Source organism: Melanerpes formicivorus, unplaced genomic scaffold (genome assembly GCF_026170545.1).
Source record: "Melanerpes formicivorus ecotype bairdi unplaced genomic scaffold, bMelFor1.0.p_v2 SCAF_1, whole genome shotgun sequence".
Taxonomy (NCBI): Eukaryota; Metazoa; Chordata; class Aves; order Piciformes; family Picidae; genus Melanerpes; species Melanerpes formicivorus.
Genome location: NW_027142353.1, coordinates 50,357,494 through 50,381,584, shown reverse-complemented (window position 1 = coordinate 50,381,584; position 24,091 = coordinate 50,357,494). Strand labels below are relative to the sequence as shown.

At 36.4% G+C, this 24,091-nt stretch overlaps 1 protein-coding gene across 11 annotated transcripts in view; it reads left to right on the top strand.

Moving 5' to 3' along the window:
• Positions 1-24,091, top strand: part of NBEA (neurobeachin) — a 505,074-nt gene that overhangs the window by 155,226 nt on the left and 325,757 nt on the right. For 7 of the 11 annotated variants that reach the window (XM_068142918.1, XM_068142913.1, XM_068142891.1 and 4 more), the window contains exons 15-25: positions 255-317; positions 426-523; positions 2,416-2,508; positions 4,930-5,038; positions 7,668-7,749; positions 7,964-8,087; positions 8,470-8,662; positions 8,940-9,959; positions 13,411-13,628; positions 15,199-15,352; positions 21,238-21,261. In XM_068142918.1, coding sequence (XP_067999019.1) covers positions 255-317; positions 426-523; positions 2,416-2,508; positions 4,930-5,038; positions 7,668-7,749; positions 7,964-8,087; positions 8,470-8,662; positions 8,940-9,959; positions 13,411-13,628; positions 15,199-15,352; positions 21,238-21,261 — 2,178 coding nt within the window. The remainder of the gene's footprint in view (positions 1-254; positions 318-425; positions 524-2,415; positions 2,509-4,929; positions 5,039-7,667; positions 7,750-7,963; positions 8,088-8,469; positions 8,663-8,939; positions 9,960-13,410; positions 13,629-15,198; positions 15,353-21,237; positions 21,262-24,091) is intronic. The other 4 variants (XM_068142943.1, XM_068142938.1, XM_068142931.1 and 1 more) reach the window with 1 other exon arrangement.

Below are 24,091 nucleotides of genomic sequence, written 5' to 3'. Positions count from 1 at the left end.
GGCAGTAATAGTGTGTGGTATCTGAGGACCCACACTTTAACAGTCCTCTCTAGCAGGAAGAAGGGGCTGACTTCATACTGGGTTGAATTGTTAATTTGATAAGGAAAAACAATGTTATAAAGGAGATAATTTAGCCTTTTGAGTTTAAATAGAACAAAATTGTAGAATTATTTGACCTGGCCCAAGCTTTTCTTGAGCCAAACTTAAAAAAATTGTTTTCTCTGAATACCTTGCCTCCATGTTTTTCTTTTTAGGATCGAGGAGTGAAAGAAGATGAACTGCAGAGCATATTAAATTACTTACTAACAATGCATGAGGTACATTTCAGTAGTTACCTATATTTTACTATAAGCAATTCTATCACATCTATGGGAAGCCTGCTGTTGAGGCTAGTTTGTAGAATAACACTGATGCTTGTCATACAGGATGAAAATATTCATGATGTCCTGCAGCTGCTAGTGGCACTAATGTCTGAACATCCAGCATCTATGATACCAGCCTTTGATCAGAGAAATGGGATACGGTAAGGCAGTGAAGTTCCAGTAGCATTATTCTCCAGATTACTTTTTTCTTTTCCCCTACTACAATTTGTCTTTTACTTCTACTATATTTTTTTGTTAACAACAGTTTATTTGTTAGCTTGGAGGTTGCTTGAGGTTGTCATTATGATATTTGAAGGTAAATGACCTGTTGTGCTTGCTTCTTCATCTCAAATAGATTATGTTACTAAGAAGATGCATCAAAAAAACATCTAGCTCAGAATAATTTTTAATATTCATGTCTTCAGATGTTTGACATAGTTGGAAGGGAAAAAGAGGAAAGCAAGAAAAATTGTGCCCTTGCCTCTGGAATTTTCTCTGAAAAGATAAATGGAGGGGGGAAAAAAACCAACACGAAACTCACCTACTATCTGATAAATTCAAGCTCTGTTTTGCCAACATACTAAAAACTTATGCTTCAGGCCCTGTTCCTGGAGACATTCAAGATCAGACTTGACACTGCCTTAGACAGCCTGATCTAGTTGGAGGTGTCCCTGCTCACTGCAGAGGGGGAAACAAGATGACCTTTGAGGGTCCTTTCCAACCCAATGCAGTCTGTGAATCTGTGAACTTCATGCAAATAATTTACTTAAAACTGTTTGAATTACAATGCTAGTTGAAAAGAAGACTCTGTACTCACAGTTAGCACTTTCCTGCCTGTAGTTGTCTGTATTCAGACAGAATTCTATTACTGATACCTTTCAAAGAGGGGCAGGACTGATCTGGATAATTTAAGACATCATTTTAGAATCTCAGAATGATTTGAGTTGAAAGGGACCTTTAAAGGTCATCTAGTTCACCCTCTCTCCAGGGGGAGGGTTATGTAGCATTTGTGGTACCAATATTAAAGTTCTTTGATGGTGTAGTTTTAGTGAAAGTCTGTTTTGAAAAAGTGGAAAGCATGCACTGAAATGCAATGTCTAAGTACTCTGAAAAAGATGCCTGGCATACAATTAGGAGTTCGTCTGCTTAGGTTGTCAGAGGACAGAAGACTCTGAGGTCATTTGATAATGGCTTCCATCCTTTGAAAATACAAAGATATTGTCTGCTAAAGCACTATTTAGTGGAGAATGATGAAAAAGAATGACTGAAACCTGAAAGTCAGCTAATTCAAATGGGGAAACTAAAATAAAAATTTAAGAATTCTTTGAAGAAGAGTCTAGGGGGAAGAGTAATATTATCTGTCTCTTGGTGCCTTCAAATCCAGCCTGATTTATTTTCTGAAAGACTGCAGAATTTATGTTTAAACCAATCATATTTATCAAAAAAGTAATAAGTTCAATTAGTTAAATCCAGGACTTAAAAACAGAGGATTCAAAGATTTTTTTTTTAAGAAGTTTTGTTTTTCTACTGTGGATAGATACCAAGGATGGAGCTTCATAGATGTATGTGGGATTTTGTGTGGCACGCTGCATATGTTACATTTGGCAAATGAGTTTTCGTTATCAACATCCTGTGATTAAATACTGGTACATTAACCTGTGTAGAATGGACATTGAGTGGAATTTTAAAGAACACAAGGAACACTTCAGTTCCAGATACTCCAGGGAACTTCAGGATATCATCTTGTGTGTTCCAGTTTGCTTCCCTTGTCTTAAGCTGGTCAGATTTTTTTTGAGTTGTTTTCCTGAGTTATTAGTATAAGGCTCCTACCTTCAGTTACAAGATATTGAACTGAACCAAAAGACACCATGTCCCTAATATAAAGAATTCATGTTTAGACTTTTTTGCTGTGCTTGGTGCTTTCAGTGTATCCTTCTATTTTGTGTAAATTGCCTTCTTTATAGTTTTATTTATTAAAAGATATCATCCCTGTTCAGTGAAATACATGATATTTAGTAATAAAGTGAAAAAACTTGTTGGATTTGTTTTTCAGAGTAATTTATAAGTTATTGGCTTCCAAAAGTGAGAGTATATGGGTACAAGCTTTGAAGGTCCTTGGATATTTTCTTAAACACTTGGGTCATAAGTAAGTGTTGGTTTTTTTTTATAGTGATGTGTTTAAGTTCACAATTCTTCCTGTCTTTTTTTATCATGATCACTGTATATTCTTCAGAAATGATCACCATATGGTCTTCAGAAATTGCTATTACTAGGTTTTCTCGTTAATAATTTGCATGCTCTGTTACCTTTTTACATCAGGATAAAATTAATTTTCCAGTTAGCTTGTTACTACTGTGGTACTTAAAAAGATACAATGATTATCTGCCAAATATATGGATATGCTGAAATTCAAGCCTTACAACTACTGAAAGGCATTTTTCAAATATCTATTTATAAATGTGTATTGTATATTCAGCTAGGGATAACAGAAAACATATGTATGTCACCAAAACTTTGTTGCTGGAATTTTCATTGCAATAAAAGTTTCACAGCAGTACTTTTAAAAATAGCTTTTAAATGATGGGAAGATGAAATAGATGTTATTCACATGGGAAAGTTTCAGAAGGAAAAGCAAACAGACCACGTAAATGGTCATATAAAGGAGTTAAGGACATGCCTCTATGCAAGAAATAGTCACATACAAAAAGAAGTGGTGTCATGAAATAGATGTATTTAGTCTCATCTTCTGTAGTTTGTTGGGAAGAAAGACTTAAAATTATGCAGTGCTGTGAAACCAGATGCTGCTTCCATTTCCCCTTCTGCTTGTGGTGTTTAGCTTCCTGCTGGGCTTAACCCAAAACAATGTTCCAGTGGGAGACTGTGCAGTATGAAAAATAGCCATGTGCTTCTCAAGGGGCTTTATTATGTAAAACCTCCTTAGAAGGAAAAGGAGCTAGGAGTCCAGCCAGAGTGTGATACTGCTAGTTGTGCTTTTCTCAGTAAGATCAATAAAGTATGACTAGATAGATAATTGAGAAACAGTTAGCTGAGAATATGCTCCCAAATGGGATTTTTCTTTTGGAATCCTGCAAGCCAAGTAGCGTTCTGGGAATTAGTCAAGCAAATTGATAGTCCACTCAGGAATCTCCAAAGGCTTTTCAAACATTACTTACTAAAAAACATTCACATTGATGGGAGTTGGATTAAGTAAGATACACAAGATAAAGGTTTTACTTCTGCAGAAGCCTTGTTGTGTTAGAAAAAGTACATTTGTTTAAAATATTTATCATTTATTCATTAAATCAAATTCCATTAGTAAAGCATTAGAGAAAAAGAGAAGACATTTTTCAGAAGCTGAAAGTTCCTTTCCCAGTCCCTGGCATTTACTTGTAATTATGGTTGTAACACCGTTGTTTCCATTGTTGAGAGAAATCAAGTACTTAGCACAAAATTAATTTGATTTTTCATGTAATTGAGGTAATTTAAATCCTTTTGAATATTCGGTGTAACTCTCAAGGGTTGGTTTTTTCTCTATATTTTCAACCCCCTGAACATCTGTAAATACATTTTATGCAGCTCACAAGGTTGAGTACATGTAGGTTTTCTCATAAGTACCTCATGAACTCTGTAACCCAGTTACAACTTGCTGCTACTCTCTTTTGGGGCTATTTAAAAATTATAATAATGTGTTAATTTTAAATGCTCTAGAATGAATCTGTGTAGTTTAAACCTGTGTTATTATCATCAGTAGTCAGTTTCTGGGCTTTTGAATGTATAAAATTTTACAGACACTTTCCTGTTTTTTCACTTACATCGTTCTAGTACTTCAATATAGATTATTAATTATTTTGAATAACAGTTTTTATTTCAAAGTCATTACAGTGGTAGATAAATTTAATGATGCAATTTACAAGAAGTACTCCATTTATGATGATGTATCCAATTTTTGGAACAGGTGGAATTCACTGATGTGAGCAGCTTTCTTCTCTGCTTTTTAAGATAGGAGTATTTTTCAACCTACCTATAAAAATCTCTTCAAGTACTTGGAATTTCACAGCTTTTCAGGATTTTATTTTCCTTGGAGCATTTCATTATTCTGGTTCCATAAGAGAGTGCTACATAAAGAGAAAGGCAATACTGATAAATCTGTATGTTAGTATTTATATTGGAGGATCTGAGCTTGGAGTGTCCCAAATCCTTGAGAGAGCAGGATATGTTCTTCAGCAATCACATTTTAGCCAACTTGTAAATATCTTGAACTCATTCTGAGTAAGACAGAAATTTATGTTATTCAACTGTGAAAATTGCAGAGGGTGAGAGTGGTTTGTGATTTGCTTTATACAAAAGCCCCCCAAATACAGCGTTGCTTTCAGAGAACCTTTGTGAATTTCTACAGTTGAATTCATTGGAAAAAAAAATCTTAGATGAGGATTATTTCATAGGATTTGCAGACTAACAAATTTAAGAACTTCTTAGCACAACACCAAAATATTTGACTTCCAGACTTTTTGCATTAAAGTGTTCAACACACTTCACATTTTCCTAATGCCTTCACTTTCTCTTGCAGGCGAAAGGTTGAAATCATGCATACCCATAGTCTTTTCACACTGCTTGGAGAAAGGTTGATGCTGCATACAAATACTGTGACCGTTACAACATACAACACACTTTATGAGGTACAAATTATTAATCATGGTGATTGGCATCTCTGCTGTGAAGGGGGCCTACAGGAAGGCTGGGGAAGGACTTCTCAGGATCTCAGGTAGTGATAGGACTAGGGGGAATGGAATGAAGCTGGAGGTGGGGAGATTCAGGCTAGATGTGAGGAGGAGGTTCTTCACCATGAGAGTGGTGAAACCCTGGAATGGGTTGTCCAGGGAGGTGGTCGAGGCCCCGTCCCTGGAGGTGTTTAAGCCCGGACTGGATGAGGCTCTGTCCAGCCTGATCTAGTATGGGGTGTCCCTGCCCATGGCAGGGGAGTTGGAACTAGATGATCCTTGTGGTCCCTTCCAACCCTGAATGATACTATGATACTATGAATGTGAATTAATTGTATCATTGTGACTCTGTGCTTTACAATATCCTGATTTTCAACAGAGAAATTTATAGTTAGAAATTTTTCAGAAAGGGTTTGTTGATTCAGATGTATCCTTCCATGCTTTTGGATATTTTTATTAACAGTTGCATAATTTTTACACAATGTCTAAGCTTTCAATTTATAGCATTACCTTGCTGTTTAAAATACTTATCACTTTCCACACGCACACAAAACCAATTTACTTCAGACCTCCAATTGCTCTTTCTCCTCCATTGTTTGGAGGAGTTTGTTTCCATTGCAATGGAAAGTGCTGGAAGCAGAGAGATGCCTCCTTTCCCTTTTTGTGCCATTCTTTTCAAGTTTACACAATTTCAAAAAAGGCTTTTTTTCTTTTGTAAATAAAAATGCTGGCAGTTTGCCATAATGATAACAAAATGCAGCCACTGTTATGTAACAGATACTATTTGAGATGAGTAAATATGACCTTGAAACATTCTCCTGTTCTACCAGGCTCTTGTAGAAACTTAATTTCTCATGATGAGCAATTTTTGTAAGATAAGTATTGTAATCATCAAATTAGTCAAAACCCACATCCTCATGCCTGCAAATGCATAAAGAGCATATTCTTTAAAATGATGACTTAGAATTGGCTCTTTTCCAATTTCTGAGGGTCAAATAGAATAGAATAGAATAGAATAGAATAGATTAGAATAGAATAGAATAGAATAAACCAGGTTGGAAGAGACCTTCAAGATCATTGCGTCCAACCTATCACCCAACACCGCCTAATCAACTAACCCATGTAACCAAGCACCCTGTCAAGTCTCCTTCTGAACACCTCCAGTGACAGCGACTCCACCACCTCCCCGGGCAGTCCATTCCAATGGGCAATCACTCTCTCTGTGTAAAACTTCCTCCTGACCTCCAGCCTGAACTTCCCCTGGTGCACCCTGAGACTGTGTCCTCTTGTTCTGGTGCTGGCTGCCTGGGAGAAGAGACCAACCTCTGCCTGTTTACAATCCCCCTTATGCTCTAGGAAGGTTATTTTTATTTTGTTTTTGGCTGGTTGGGTTTTTGTTTGCTTGGGTTTTTTTTTGTCACAAGTAGGCATAACAGCTGGGTACTCAGGTTAGGTTAGTCTCAAGCAAAAACACAGAGTACTAAAGGAGTGCTTGGCATTTAGAGTTTGAAGTTAGAATGATGTAGAAAGCATTCTCCTTTGGTTGTAAAAATCCTACATGTCATTTATTTGACAAACATCAAGTTGGGTTTTTTTTTGTTTAATGTATTCTGTCATGCATATCTAAACTTCCACTGTGTAGTTTGACCACTTGGATCTAGATGTCCCTGCACTCAGATTTCTGAGGGCTTCTGTATTGGTATTCTTGGAAATTACATGACTTAGTGAAAAAATTACAGGCCTCCAGCCTTCACAGACATTCACATTTGAAATAGTAGTCAGAGGAGGGGAAAAAAAGAGTTAAGTGCCATAAGAACAAAAGATTTGCCAAGGAACTCAAGCAGGTATTTTTCACGTTCTCTCATAAAAAGCAAAGGTATTTGCATTCCATTTTAAATAACAATATGTAAAGACCCATTCAATGATATTGTGATTACAACTGGCATTAGTTTGATTATTGATTAATGAATGAGCTAATGTTCTGCTTTAAAATAAATAAGAATTAATAATGAAATTATTCTATTTGCTTGAATACTCTTATGGAGAATCCCATGTTAATATCATTACATTTTTAGCTTGTTCTTAAAAATATCTCAATATGAGCAGTCTCTGGTGTTGTCTCATTACAGATTATATAGATTGTCAGATACAATTCATGAGACATGTGAAGCTCTGCTCTCTTTCTTAGCTGCAGAAAAACAAACCCATTAAGAATTAGTTGATTTGGTTATGGATGGAACAGAATGTCTTATTAAATTTTGATGTACGGTGCTCATGAAAGTGTTTTTGATCTGCGAATGCATAGCACTATGAGGAATGTAAATGAAATGTCTTTAAAAAAACACCACTACTGTATAGTCAAATAACTCAAAATGTGGTTAACCAGCCACTGTATAACCATGAAAATCTTGATCCTTCCGTAGAGGAATTGCTTGTTCCCATTCTTCAAGAATGAAAGTATTTTATATAAATGTTTTATGAGGAGTGACAGTGTGGCCGTGGTAAGTGTTCTTACATTTAACAATGAACAAGGAAATGCTGTAACATTTAATAAAAATGGTAAAAGTAACATGATATTCTCTTTTAGATTTTGACAGAACAAGTATGCACTCAAGTTGTTCATAAACCACATCCAGAGCCAGATTCTACAGTGAAAATTCAGAATCCAAGTAAGGACTATATGTTTGTATGATAAATGTGTTGCCTCAGGGCGGTGGGTGTTTTGAAAGAATGGAATTCAAGAAGTGAGAACAATTAATTAGTGTATCTGAAATACATATGGGTTTCAGTTGCTACTTATATTAGGAACTGTCAGCAACTTTTTCTCTTGTTTTTTTGAATGTTATTAAAATGTGTTACGTTAACTAATTTATTCTTTCAAAGTGATTCTTAAGGTGGTGGCTACACTGTTAAAAAACTCCACGCCAAGTGCCGAGCTGATGGAAGTTCGACGTTTGTTCTTGTCTGATATGATAAAGCTCTTTAGTAATAGCCGTGAAAACAGAAGGTATGTTGCTGCAAATAGTTTCTTTTCTCATCCTCAGTTTGTAGGTAATAGTAATTTGTTACATGAGCACCATCTTATCTTTCCTCTAGACAATGGCGGCAAACTCTACCCTATGTAGAGCTCTAGATTATATTTTAAGTGAAACAGAATAAAAATACATTGAATAAATTTGTGGTAACTTTTCTTAGTTCAGCAACTAATACTGTGTTCCTTGGTTTAGAATGTATTTTTAATCTGTATTCATCCTGAAGGATTTGCAAGTTTCTTCCTACCATTGGAAGCAGGAAGTTTCAGAGGAGATGTTCCTCTCATATTAACCATCATCACATTAAATTAAAGCAGCTTTGTTTGGATATATTTTGACCTAATTATTTCACTTTAGATGTTTACTTCAGTGTTCAGTGTGGCAGGACTGGATGTTTTCTCTGGGATACATTAACCCTAAGAACTCTGAAGAGCAGAAGATCACAGAGATGGTTTACAACATTTTCCGCATTCTTTTGTATCATGCAATAAAATATGAATGGGGAGGCTGGAGAGTGTGGGTGGACACTCTGTCTATAGCTCATTCCAAGGTAAGAAATGGTTCGTGGATTGTTATTTTTCAGTACCGCTAACTCCCCAAACAAACGAGCAATGTAGCAAGAATAAATGTAAAGTTATTTAGTGCCATCTGGTGGCTATTTCCATACATTTCAAGGCGGCCTTTTTTTTTGTCACAGTTGGAGGTACTTTGCTGTGAAACAATTTGTAAGCAGTATGCAATATGTTGTCAAGATTTTTGGGGTTTTTTTTGGGTCCAAGTTCACATAGCATATATTCATCCATCTAATCTGTTCACTTCTTATTTAGGTCACATATGAGGCTCATAAGGAGTATCTAGCAAAAATGTATGAAGAGTATCAAAGGCAAGAGGAAGAAAACATAAAAAAAGGGAAGAAAGGGAACGTCAGCACCATCTCAGGTCTTTCCTCTCAAACAACAGGAGCAAAAGGTGGAATGGAAATTCGAGAGATAGAAGACCTTTCTCAAAGTCAAAGTCCAGAAAGTGAAACAGATTACCCTGTTAGTACAGATACGAGGGACTTGCTCATGGCTACAAAGGTGTCAGATGATGTTCTTGGAAATTCTGAGAGACCAGGAGGAGGAGTGCATGTGGAAGTTCATGACCTTTTAGTTGATATAAAAGCTGAAAAGGTAGAAGCTACTGAAGTAAAACTTGACGATATGGATTTATCACCAGAGACACTGGTATCTGGAGAAAATGGTGCACTTGTAGAAGTTGAGTCTCTTCTAGATAATGTATATAGTGCTGCTGTTGAAAAGCTCCAAAACAATGTTCATGGAAGTGTGGGTATTATTAAGAAGAATGAGGAAAAGGATAATGGTCCATTAATAACTCTGGCTGATGAGAAAGATGAACCTTCTACTAACAGTACCTCATTTCTCTTTGATAAAATACCTAGTCAAGAGGAGAAACTTCTACCTGAACTTTCAAGTAATCACATTTCTATTCCAAATGTGCAAGAGACACAGATGCATCTTGGTGTAAATGATGATTTGGGATTGCTTGCACATATGGCAGGTAGTGTAGATATTACATGTGCTTCAAGTATAATAGAGGACAAGGAGTTCAAGATTCACACAACTTCAGATGGAATGAGTAGCATTTCTGAGAGGGAGTTGGCTTCCTCATCTAAAGGATTAGAATATGCTGAAATGACTGCCACAACTCTCGAGACAGAGTCTTCTGGTAGCAAAACTGTACCTAGCGTTGATGCAGGAAGTATAATATCAGATACAGAAAGATCTGATGATGGTAAGGAGGCAGGAAAGGAGATACGGAAGATCCAGACAACTACCACAACCCAGGTAAGTTTCAAGTGCTGTACTGCTGTATGTCTGATGCAATCACTTTTTTGTTGCTGACGGATAAATTAATACTCTAATATCTGGGAGATATTTGAAGTGTATTTCTTTAATTCTATGAAAAGTGCCCAGTTTTCAAGTCTATTTACTTTGCAAACTGTATAACATGTGACAATTGTCAAGCCTTTCATGTTTGTGTAGAATATGTGTATTGCAGTTGTGGATGCTTTGGTTTAAAAGAGCTAAAACAATCTCTCATCCATTTGCCTTAGTTCTTCTGGATAGATTCACTAAGACTATTAGAATTCTGCTTTAGACTTTTTTGTTAGTAAGTCTTAAGATAGGCAATATCTGTATTTCATTGTGGAGAATAGAATAGAATAGAATAGAATAGAATAAAATAGAATAGAATAGAATAGAATAGAATAGAATAGACCAGACCAGACCAGACCAGACCAGACCAGGTTGGAAGAGACCTTCAAGATCATTGCATCCAACCCATCAACCAATCCAACCCACCTAAACAACTAAATCATGGCACCAAGCACCCCATCAAATCTCCTCCTGGAAACAATATGTTGAAGTGTTTTTACTCTTGCTGTACCTTTCTCAGAATGCAATCTTACAACACTTTAGTACACTCTCTTTCTCCCTGCTGACGTAAGCAAGCTCCTTATTTGATCCTAACACAAGAAAAATGAGTAGTTTAGTGATATTAGAAGAGAAACTGTGACTCAGCTTCCAGACCGGACTTCCTGAAACTCTGGAAGAAGAGCCAAACAAAAGTTGCAAAAATTACTCTGCCTGGAATTGTGTAGTGTGTAGTTCATTGTTAGGAAAGGGAGTTTCAGAGACATACTTATGTACACTCAAAGTATGTGTCGTCTGATGAAAGGACAGAGGTGCGTTTGCCTGCTGTGTTCTTCAAGGAGAGAATGCTTTCAGAAAAAAAACTTTCAGTTCCCAAACACCTTAAGTCTTAATTTTGTCACTGTTAATACCATAGAAACTTATAAATGGCATAAATGGAGGATAGCAGGGAAAAGGAACAGTCATCTTATATCCCAAAATGTGGACTTTTGTTTAAAAAAGTAAAGCACAAGTGAAATACTAGTATTCATTTTCTGTGCACATACATACATGCATAAACACTGAATTTGTTAGATACACCTTTAATGAAAAAGATTTTCTGACTTTGTGCTATCTACTGCAGAAAATCCTGTCAGTGTGACTTCAGAACTTTTGTATTTGTTAGGATTAAAATTATATATAAATCTTAGTTAAATGTTATCAGATATTATAAGATAGGAGAAACAAAATGTTTTCCAGGTGTTTTAGTTACAAAATTCCTGTATTTTCTTCTGCAAATTATCTACAAACTGTGAACTCTTCAAAAGCCTGGCTCCACTAGAGTTATTTAACTGCCATGTACTACTTAAATTACATTTTTTGCCTCTAAAATAAATTTGAAACTACAATAAAGTAAGTCTGTAGCAATTAATATGTTTTTAAAATGTAATTATCAACTGTGTAACCACCAGAATAGTTATTACTGTCTAATCTTTCCTTTAGGTGTTTCAAAGTACGCGGTGAACTGAAAGCTGTCCATGGTTAAATCTTTTCTGTTTAAATGAAGTTAACCTAAATAAAATCAAAACCCAACCAAACAACAAAAAAAGAGAGAGGGGAATATATATTAAACAAAGCATAAATCAAGCATGATTGTTTTCATGAGTAAAGAGTGATGTTTTGATTGCAGCATGTGTGGGGACTGCCACATTAGATGGGATCTCTGATTATACTGAAAAAGGCTTAAGGCTGGCCACCCAAATATGGACAGCTGGGTTTCATGGTGGGCTATGTAATACACATATAAAGCCCATTCTTGTAAATGCAGTATTATTGGCTAGAAGAAAATTTCCTTGCTTTTGGTACAGTTATGATACCATTACTGCTGCTGACATGACTACCTGTCATACTCAAAAGAGAACAAGTGGTATGTGAACAGAGTTGCTAACTTCTAATTCTCTACAATCAGATCTCCACCTTATGAGCAATAAATAGTGTCTTTTATTCAAATGGATTGAAAGAAAGCAACACAACAAAGTAAAGATGGGAGCTCCTTTTTGCTTCTAACAAGAGTTGGTGCCTTTATCAATAGTAGATCAGATACTGAAGAATATAAAACTGAAGTCTCTCCCAACTAGGAAAGACTGAATACAGAATTAAAAGCATTATGCAAAATATTAATGGAAAAAAAAATTAAAATCTTAGGTATGTCTAAGAGAAAAAAGGAAAGAATAATTTAAAAATAACTTCAAGAAAGACATAGGAAATGAACAGTAACAATGGTGGTCCCAGTAAGTCAAATGGCGTGAGGGAAACCTACCTTGTTCTCAGAATGCTGGCTACAGAAGATCAAAATTAGACTAAAGATCTAAGAAGCTTTCCAGCTCAACTCCAATGCTGTGACCACTTTCACATTGCAAGCACAAATATTTCATAAATGTCTGTTTTAAATGTCCAGATTTAAAACAGCCTGCTTGGATCAGCATGTGAATATGTGCAAAGCAAGTGGATTTTCTGGTTTTTGCCAGTTTTAAGCTCAAGTGCGAATCTCAAGGGGCAGACTTTATATTCATTCCTTTCAGAAACATTGCACGTTATAAGTAATTTCGTTGTTAGGAATACTTTTGTCCAAGTCAGTCAATATGTTTGTTCCTTACTACTTCTTCCTTCACAGTATTCTTCATCATATCCTTTATGTGTATCTTTTACTTTTGCCTTTAATTGCCAAGTGGTAGCAGTTGTGACTATGTAGATATTGAAAGGAAATGAAATTCACATGAAATTCACATTTGCCACCTGTTGGGAGAATCTAAAGAATGTCCTGAGGATCCATAAAAATGTTAACCAATTATGAAGTAAAATTGGCAAAATGAGATTTGGGAGACTAGACCTGACTCTGTAATCATCCTGCTAAAAAGACCAGATAAATTAAAGAGTTTTGGAAAATGAGGAGCTGTTTGAAAGCACACTGATTCCATGGAGCCATCATTGTGTAGTTTATCTGTGTTTTGCGTCAAATAGTCAAAGACGACTGTGTTTATCAATGCAAAAGAACAGTAATTTCCTATAAACAAAGTCTTGTCACTGCTGACCTTGTACATGCTGCATTTGGTGTTTTCTGTGATACCTCAAGTGAAGAGCCTGTGAGTAGAACCTTGGTGAACAGCTGAAATGAAGCCTGGCTGTAGGCCCACAGTGCTGATTAATTTAAAGTAGAACAGCTTCTTCATTGAAGGCTAGTGCCTGCCTTGGAAAAGCAGTATCTTCCATAGTTTGCACTCGGGTCTAGTGCTAGTGTTAGTGTTACTCTTTCTCAAATTCTGTGGTCCACTCAAGAACACATTACAAAAGGTTAATATGATTTTTGAACTTCTTGTTGCTGTAGGCAGTGCAGGGTCGATCCGTCACCCAGCAAGACCGGGATTTACGTGTTGACTTGGGATTTCGAGGAATGCCAATGACAGAAGAGCAGCGACGACAGTTTAGTCCAGGTCCACGCACAACTATGTTTCGTATTCCAGAGTTTAAATGGTCTCCCATGCACCAGCGGCTCCTGACAGACTTGCTTTTTGCACTAGAAACAGATGTACATGTTTGGAGGAGGTAGGTGGTTGTTTCTTCTTTAACTCCTGTGTTGTGTTTCCATCAACAAGGGAAAATTAAATGGCTGTAGAGGGGATGTTACTGGGATAAAGGAGAGGGAAAGAGTTGCTGTCATCTGTCCTTGTGTACCTTATATCTTCTCTTTTCACCTCTTCTCAGACTGTAATGGCACTGTTTCACAGTTAACAGTTTTTGGTCTCTTGAGGGCTTGTACAACTCATACATGCCTAACTAAAGTGAGCTGCTTTTTCAGCCTGTGTTTACTGTTAGAATCTGCTGCTTCTGTTTCTGACATGAGGAAGACTTCTATGTCTGCTAATGGCCATTTTTTTCAACTGATCCATCAAAAGAGACGTACTCTACCTGCAAAGCATATAAAGGAAGCCTCTTTCCTATAACATTTTCTAAGGAACTGTTTTTTCTAGTTGACAGTCTTTTCTGTTTTTTGTTTTTGCATGTCACCTCCTGGTTGTGGTTAGTCTTGGTAGTTATGTTAATTTTATGACAGCACTGTGATTTCCTAGGTTGATTTTTTTGTGCACTTTTTAACAGACATCCCCTATAACTTGTTGTTGTAGCCCTTAGGTATAAAAGACAATATTTAATCTAATATCCAGGGCAGAATAGTTCATGTCCAGGAAATTTGAGCATAGTTATATCCAAGGACCAAATTATATTGCCTTTAATTTTCAGTTTAGTGAACTCTTCTGTGATAGTCACTAGGAAACAGACAATTTTGATAATTCTTTTATGGCCAATTATGTGGGAAGAGTTTGTACTTTGTGTTTAGGTTTTGGTTAGAGATTGAAGTTCAGTCTGTGCATTTTCAGTTGAAGCCTTTAATTTTTGTTTGCTGGCTTTCAACCCACATACATATAGACTGAATTTTCCTCAATATTTTCATTGTTTTGTATTTTGAGGGAAGGACTATTTTGGGGACAACTTTTCACCAAATATGAGTTGCAGAGATTTCAGCTAATTTTAGTGAAACCCTGGAATGTGTTGTCCAGGGAGGTGGTCTAGGCCCCATCCCTGGAGGTGTTTAAGAGCAGGCTGGATGAGGCTCTGTCCAGCCTGATCTAGTGTGGGGTGTCCCTGCCCATGGCAGGGGGGTTGGAACTAGATGATCCTTGTGGTCGCTTCCAACCCTGAATGAAACTATGAAACTATCCCTTGCAAGTTACTATTAGATCAAGGTATCACCATATTGTCGTGTTATCATCAGGTGTTACCTAGGGTGCTTCAAATGGCACTGTATTAACATGGTGAACTCTTAACTCATAACTTTCATGCTGAAAAAAACAACCTTAAGTGCTTTCAACAGAACTGTTAATAAAGTAAAAATAAATGGTTAGAAGCCACTGTTCTAAACTGGTTATCTGAAACTGAAAATAGATAGCAATCAATTTGTTCGTTAGACTAGTCCTGTTCATATTTTTAGACAATTTACTTGCAAAGTTTTGCCTTTATGTCCAAGACAAATTGATAGTCTATTTGCAAAGAATACATCTATCTAAACCGGTTATTTTAACCGTTTCTTTTTAATCCATGATTTCTTCTGTTCTTGCAGTCACTCCACAAAATCTGTGATGGACTTTGTCAATAGCAATGAAAATATTATTTTTGTACACAACACAATACACCTCATTTCCCAGATGGTAGACAATATTATTATTGCTTGTGGAGGAATTTTACCCTTGCTGTCAGCAGCCACATCCCCAACTGTAAGTACAATATTTCCACCTAGTGGTCATGTTAGAAATTGTTAGTAATACAAACCACTATTTGCAGCTGACTTTTCTTCTTTAGGGATTCCTATTCCACCTCTGATAGTTCCTTAAAACAAAACAAAACTTCATATACAAAACTGTTAAGCTTTCATAGAGAAAGTGTTTATAGTGGTTTGCATTTGGAATGCTAATTTTATTGAAGAGGTAGTACTAAGTAAGAATAATATTTTCTAGTTACATAATACTCTGAACGAGAAGACCATTAGAATCATGGTTATGAATCATGATTGCTGTAAGAAAATTACATGCTTTATGATGTCTAGCCGTTGATATTAATAAGTGCATTTTGCTTGGCTACTAGTTGTTTGCATGCAAGATACCAAAAGTCATCCTCTCAGTACTCAGTTTACTTCTTTCTTCACTAGGTCCTGACCTTTGTTTCCTTTTTTGTTTTAATCTTATATTGAAATAGGCTTCTATTTTTATCCACTTCAGTGTTCTTAGGTGATCAAATCTCAGGCAGGCAAAGCAGGCTAATAGCATGCTTTCTTGAAAAAGGAAGAAATATTATGTAAATAATGCATTATTGCCAATAATTATTACAGTATTTGAATGGGATACTTTGTATATTTGTTTTATTACTTTCATAGTAAATGTTTTATCTTGAGGATCCCATAAGCAGTTCATATTAGTCTATGAAACTGGAGCAAATGAAGCCCAAAAGTAACAAAGAGTAATATGTATAGTATAGTATATGTATAATAATATGGCTAATAGGCATTGAAGGCTACAAATGTAGTTTGTCAGAAAAAGATCCAATTCAGCAACTGAGATTACTGTATTATGCCTCTACTATTATTTTTGATTAGCTAGCCTGGTTGGCACAATTCTGTTTGAAACATATGAATGTATGGACTAACACTTCAGTAAATATTAATATGATTTTCAGTCAGGCAATTAATGATAAAATGCTCTATCTTTACTATTTCCACTCTGTTAACTGGGAAAATATTTGCTATTAGCAAAAGTACAAGACTCAGATGAAAGGCTGCAGTTGTCCGCAATCACAAGAATGGCATCAAGGTTGCTGAATTTTGCGAGTGCTTTATTGTAAATATTGACAAATACGATAGAGTGCAGCCCAAACCATCTTGAAATGCAGTCTTTGGGTAAAAGGACACTGGGCAATATTTTTTAACACAAACCTTTTAGACATCACTTGAAAATTAATGTGTTTTCTTTACTGCCTTTTACATAAAAATACAAACCAGGGACAGCATTAATTAGGCTGCTGTTCCACTGAATGATCATCGCGGGGTTTAGCTCTTATCCTGGTTTATGACATTGCAGAGCTATTTTAAGGAATAATAATTTTGTAGTTCACCATTTCCCTTTATTTATTATGGGTAATAAATATGTGTGTGTGTATGTGTAGGTAGATAGCTGATACAGCTTTATAAATTACACATCCATTAGTTAAAGCATTGAGTGTTGATTCTGCCTTGCTACAGTAGCAGTGATTTTATTGCATTGGTAGAAGAAACTACCTTTTCATATGCATGTGTTATGCATCCATTTCTGCACTGCATAGGGGCTGTGTGAATTACTTAAATGCTCAATTTTGCCATCTGTTTAGGGTAATAAAATAAAAATAAATAATAAGCTAATTCACTAAAAGATCAGGTTTTGGTTTCAAATTGAATTAATCCTACCTTGTGAAATTAAAAAGTAAAATTAAAAACATAAAAATAAAAGGATTACTTTTGCTCCAGATGTCCAGGGAGGCTGGAAAGAAGTAAATGATAAAAATCACAAATTCCCTTCGCCTGGAAATAATCATTACTGTCGAGGTGATTCCTCCTATTCAACTCCATTCTTGTTCTGTCGTTGCCTGTCCATAAATGTAAGCAGAAAGCTGGATTTATTCATCAGTGTGACAGATGCAATGAGCCCAGCACATCTTTTCTCCTTAGAGAATGTGCTTTCCCTCTGTATTTTTCTAGGTCTCAGTTATGGTGGGACCAGATGCCCATGGGGTATCAGACCGCTTCTGAATATCCCTTATATGGTGAATGTAAAGAACTTTCATGCTGATTCAGACTTCTAGTACTTTTACATCCTTGAACTGCTGTGGAGAAAGTGTCTGGTGATTTTTTTTTACTATAAACAAGGCATAGTATTAGAAGTCCAGTCAAACAATTCTGCGCTACTGTTACAAAAGTAAGCAGTTAACATGGGACGTGAGCTGCCCTACTGGGTCAGCCCAAGGGTGGGGCTGGTTTACCATCCTGCCTCCAAACAGTGTCTGCTTACAGCTTACATTAAAACAGAAGTCTGAGGAAGCGTATTGATTGCTGTAATGATACTTTGTTTCAGGATTTAGGGTTTTAACAGCTGGAGTAGGTGCCCAGGCTGTCACATTTAATCACCACAGATGAAATTATTCTAGACTTTAATATTTTTTTAATGCTACTTAAGCTTTTAGCTTCCATAATAACCCTGTGGCGCTGAGTCTGACAAAGTAATTATATAACTATTGAAACACTTCTTGTCTTTGAGTTTTTTAAGCCTACTTAAATGTATAAAGTCACTATGTGCCTTGCTGTTTATGCTATGAAATAAGTGGTTAATCACATCTTTATTCATCTCCATGTAATTCATGGCTTTGTAGGCTTCAGTTGTATCTCCTGGTGTGTCTGCTTGAATCCAAAGAATCTTCATCTTGTTTGTCTGTCACTGAAAGCTTCTGATCCTTCTTCTCTATATTTTCTGAAGCTTTTCTGAGGCGTCAAAACCCTCACATTTTATAGGTCCTGTGAAATACATATGTTCAGTTCATCAACAAGTATGAGCTCATTTTACTTAATTTCTTCCTTTATCACTTTCATAAATGATGACTCAGATATTCCCACTGAAGGCCTCTCATGCCCATACTGAAATTTTAACATAGTAGTTCTCACTTACTCACTGGCATAAGGTATGTATTTACATCTACCTCTAAAAATTAATATGCTTTTTGGTCTGGAATAATGAAATAAGAGAGCAAAAAGGCAATTGAACAGACAATAAAAGACATTTCATCCTTTTACTTTTGGAATTATGAAACAGGATGTAATTCAGGAAGAGATTAAGGTAAATTTAGGTATCCATCTGAAGTATTTACATGTGGGCTAGATTTCCAGTAGAGATCTGCTCAGTAGAAGCAAGTAATTCAGCTCTCTTTGATTTATACATTTAGTGGCCGCTCAGTCAGATCCCTGTAGGATCCATTGACTGTTAACCTGGAGCTGAACCCAAGAGTAGTTTACCTGTTTTCTAATGGGGAGGATGACAGACAAAAACACACAGCTCCTTTATCAATCTCGCACTCCTACATATTCACACTTGCCTGACTTAGAGTGTCTCAGTCTGAGTTCAAGCAAGTCCTCATCCTGGGCTGTCTGTTACAAATCTTGCTTCTCAACAATCTGCTATAGAGTTAGTTGTTATTACATCTCTCAATGTCTCTCATTTTTTAAAGGTATTTTACCTATTTCTCATTATTAGAATCCATGCTTGAGTTAATTAAGATGATAAATAGAAAGAACCAAGAGTTAAATTTAGGAAAACTACTCAGAATATTGGAGGTATTGTAGGATTTTGTGTGTGTGTGTGTGTGTGACAAATTCTGTGTTGTGCTCACTCCCATGCTGATAGAGTAGTACTGTCACAGTTTCTGCAAAAAGAAAATACTTTTTTCCTTTGTATAGTTAGGGTTTGGAATGAAATGGCAGCTCTTTGGGGCTGGCTACAATATCGCTCCACGATCCTTGTCTGGTGTAGAACAGGCAACCTTAATTATGAAATTTCTTCAGTATTGAAGTCTTGTAATAGGAATCTGCCATTTGTTTTGCCTTTTCTGATCCAGGATAGAGTGATTTGAATAGTGCTGTGAACAGAAGCCTTTAAATAGGAGCAGGAAAAGAAAAGAAGAATTGCATTATCCATCAAAACTAACTACTCACAAATTTCAGAGTGACTTGAGTACAGTGAAGGTTACACATTTGTATAGAATACAGGGGAAAGTTTACTGTAATCCACAGTAGTCTATTCCCACTTGTTTTTAGTATTTCCTTTTGATTTCAATTCTATACCATCTAATTTTGAAGGTTTATCAATTGTACATGTGAAATAATTTGAAATTTAAGCAGATACTAAAAAAAAGTATGACCACTTTTTAGCAGGAGTGTGTTCCACTGATGATTCTGATGTCTTATTTATTGGGAATATTAGAGAACTCTACCAGTATTATAGGGATGTTGTAAAATATTAAGTACTGATGATGCTGTGCAAGTATGACAAAAGCACATATGGGGAGATCTAAGGAAAAAAGGTTTGCAAAAGATGCTTTCTGTTAATAGCAGCTGTTTGCCAGATAAAATAGTTGGTGTACATGCTAGGAATTCGGAGTTGCTTACTACACGGATAGCAGCTGTGACAAGGACTTGAGGACATTAAGTAAGGCGAAAGAAATTTGACAAGCTGGAATATATGTGACAATTAAGAGTAACTTTCCAGACCCATTGCAATTAGTTTGCTTTTCCACTTGCTCCATGAAGTCTCTAATTCTTGCTTGAAGCATTTAAAACAACCACTTGCAAACTGTGATCAGAGGGCTGCTGGTGTTACATTAATGTCTGTCTGCAAAACTTAATTATATATTTTAAGCAATCTTAATATATGAATTAAAGGCCAAGAGGAGGTTTTTTTTCTGTATGGCCTGTATATAGCATTAGCATTATCCTGCCATGGTGCATGTGATAGCACAGGTCCTATGTGATCGATAACAATCCTGAGAATCAAAAGTGACACACTGATGTAAAAATTTTCAGCTCTGTAATGGACAGATAATAGATGCAGTTTCATTCTCAAGGTGCATCTAGCTACAAAAGGGAAAAATGCAATTGAAAAGTGGTTGAACTTGGTATTTTCTGTTCCAAACGGAAGGGTAATTTCAGCTTATTTTACTTTCTGTTAGGTTATGGTTTTCCACTATTTTAAAGATAAAAATGGCAACGTAGTCTTGAAAATTCAGTTTATTTCTCTTTGTCAAACATAACCATTGAAAATTTAGGCATTAGTTCATAGCCCTTTGTGATAAGAGAAAAAATGCTCCTATCTAAAACTAAAAAATGAAAATTTAACACACCTTTTTTAATTGTGAACATTTGAATTTGATGACTAACTCAGTCCAAGGGTTTAGTGGATCTTTAGTTTGTTGGTTTGGGTTGGTTGGGTTTGGTTTTTTTCCTGTGGTTCAAAAAGTGTTCAAATATCCGTTATGGTACTGGTTTAAGCTGAAGAAATCACACCGAAATATTATACTTACAATGTGTAGCTTCAAGGGAAGCAACATGCATGAAGAGCCAGTTTGCTTTGTGTGATTTATATTTGTTTTGTAAAAGCATTTTGAACTTATTTGCTTCCTCATACAAGGATTAACTGCTTTATTACATTTCAGTTGAATGGCTTGCTGTAAAACCCTCATTTTATTCCTGTATAATCAGTGAAAACGTTACTTTGGTTTACATTGCTTCATAAAATGGCTGTTGTGCTCTATCTAAGATGTACATTGGTTTGGAAGAATCAGAGTTTACATGAAGTTCATAATAATACAAGATTTACAATTGTCCTTGTGTGTAGCTATCATAGAAGTCTTTATTTTCAAATGCTCATGCTGAACTGAAATGTTTTGCTGTTCTGATTATAAATCAAACAAATGTAAAGTTCCGAGATACTAACTTGTTTCAATTTTACATTGTATTTTTAGTGAACTTAAATAATTTTCTTTTTCTTTTGTTGTTGTGATCTGTTGTCTGTTTTGTCTGTTGCATGTCCAGGGTTCTAAGGTTAGTACTGCTGCTGTAAGTTTCCGTTTTGTTTTTTTTTTTTCATTTCCAAAAATAACTTATTTTTTTATAATTTAATATTTTGCTTTTTTATTACTGTTATTTTCCTGTATCATTTAGTAGGATGCAAATAGGAATATATTTGGTGTACTCTTAAACCTGAGTAACTTCAAGCGTTATCAAGTATAGCACTTAGTTTTAGCTATCGGAATGAATGCAGGAAGGTCTGTGAGCTAGTTTAAGTTATGTATATAGAATCATAGAATGCACTGAGTTGGAAGTGACCGCTAGAGCTCCAACCCCCCTGCAATAAGCAGGAACATCCTCATCTAGATCAGGTTGATCAAAGCCCCACCAAGCCTGACCTTGAGTATCTTCATGGATGGGGCCTCCACCATTTCCTGTCACTCATCTCTGTCTGTACGGCAAGCCATTGACCACTGCCCTCTGGATGCAACCATCCAGCCAATTCCTTATCCACCTAACAGTCCACCCATCAAATCCATACCTCTCCATCTTAGCTCCCCGCAACATCCTTCTTTCTGTGCTAAAGTCCTTGCAAATTCCATTGTCCCTCACTTGTCCACTGATGTAGTAACTCCACAATTAAAAAACCCCACCAGATTGGTCAGGGAAGACTTGCCCTTAGCAAAGCGATGCTGGCTGCCTCTCTTTTAGCCCTGAACATGTTACCTGTAGGGGAGACTTTTTACTGCTCTTAAAATATGCTAAGTAGTCATGAAATGGTTATCAGTTTATTTTTTTAAGAGTTTTTGAGCTACAGATATCTAATATTGCTAATACCTGAAGGCAGCTTGATCAGCAATGGAGCTTATTTTAACTGTTATTAGGATATCAATGTGCTGTTTTTAACAGGTATAGTTGATGGTAAGTTTGGTTGTCAAAACTGTTGGTGTTTTTTTGTAGGTTTTTTCCTCATCCAGCAGAATTTTAGGGAGATTTGTAAAGAAAGAGGGCTGGTGGGGTTTCTTTTTCAATGTAAAGTTTGAGAAAAGCTAGTTAAAATACATTGAAGTGTTATATAAAACAATTGCATACATTACTTAAAAACATAAGTTGGTAGCTATTTTCACAAGGTTTAAGACTGTGATTGATGCAGCTTGAGAAAACTCAACAGCAGGCAGTGAAAGGGCTGCTAGGAAGCCTGATTGGGCTTGGAGTTGGGGCTGTTCAGTCTGCAGAAGAGAAGGCTCCGAGGTGACCTAATTGTGGCCTTCCAGTATCTGAAGGGGGCCTACAGGAAGGCTGGGGAAGGACTTCTCAGGATCTCAGGTAGTGATAGGACTAGGGGGAATGGAATGAAGCTGGAGGTGGGGAGATTCAGGCTAGATGTGAGGAGGAGGTTCTTCACCATGAGAGTGGTGAAACCCTGGAATGTGTTGTCCAGGGAGGTGGTTGAGGCCCCGTCCCTGGAGGTGTTTAAGAGCAGGCTGGATGAGGCTCTGTCCAGCCTGATCTAGTGTGGGGTGTCCCTGCCCATGGCAGGGGGGTTGGAACTAGATGATCCTTGTGGTCCCTTCCAACCCTTAATGATACTATGATGTTATTTCAAACATGAGTTCAAAGTTCAAGCTTCTATAACCACCTATGAGTTTTTCTAGCAGACTGTTAAGCCTATAGATTTGTGCAAATATATTTTCTTTCTGTGAGGGCTTTCAAAAAAATGATGTTCCAATCTGTTATGAAAAAGCAGTAACTTGTTTTCCCGAGGAGTAGGAACAGAGCACACACACTTAAACAGGGGAGACCCAGCTAAAGATAAGGCTGGAAAGCAGTCTTCTGAGAGTCGTCATCTTGCCATTTTCTGATATTGCTGGGCAGATCAGAGAGATGACAACGCTTCCCAAAGCAGTCATGTAACTGACATGTAACATCCTTAAGAGAAATTAAATGAAGCGGTATCTATCATTGTGGTGACAGATGCCACATTACATCCTTCATTTCTCAAAACAATTTTTTCCTTAATGCTGTTTGGCAGAGTTCACACTTTTATAATTTTGGATGCAAAATATTCTCAAAAGTGACTCATAAGTGAGGGTACTAATTTTTTAGAAGGAAGGAAATTAAGCTTTTTTTTTCATTATTTTTTTCCCCTGTTTTTTTTTTTTTTTCCTTTGGAAGGAAAGAGCCTTAACAGCACAGAATATATTTTGAATTTTTATTACAGCTACTTCTAAGCAAATGACTAAGAATAAACAAACAGCTAAAGGAATGCTTTTCAAAAGGGTGGAACTCCCTGTTCAGAAAAACCCTGCAATCTGCAATCTTGTTGACAATCAATAAGACTCAGCCATCTGTTGCCAGTTTTAAAAATAGTATTTAGGCATAGAAATGTGGACACAATCATGTACTAAATCCCATTTTCAATGTCTTTTAGCCCCAGAGTAAAAATTTTTGAAGACATACTTTTGTTTTTTATTGCTATTTCACTTACTGTTTCTTGACTTATCTGTGCTGTTAATCTGTACCTGAATGCATGTAACCACGACTTTGGATATCTGAGCATCTTATTAAAGAAAAACATGAGCCCCTTTTAGATTTTAGAAATACTGTCCCCATTCAGCACTTTTCTGTGGATTGCCATTGAGGAGAGTCCAAGTCTACATTAAGAAAGAACTGGCCATTCTCTTAAGAAACATGAGCTACACGCTATGCAACTGCTCACGTTTTTACATTCCTCCTCTTGCCTTTGTGAGGGAGTAGGTAGGCTCTCTCCTGATGTCCACGAGAATTAAGACTTTCTCAGTTTCCTATATTGTATAGGCATTCCCAGGGAGAATCAATTCATGGAAATAGGGCTTTTCACACTCTGTTCCTCACATCT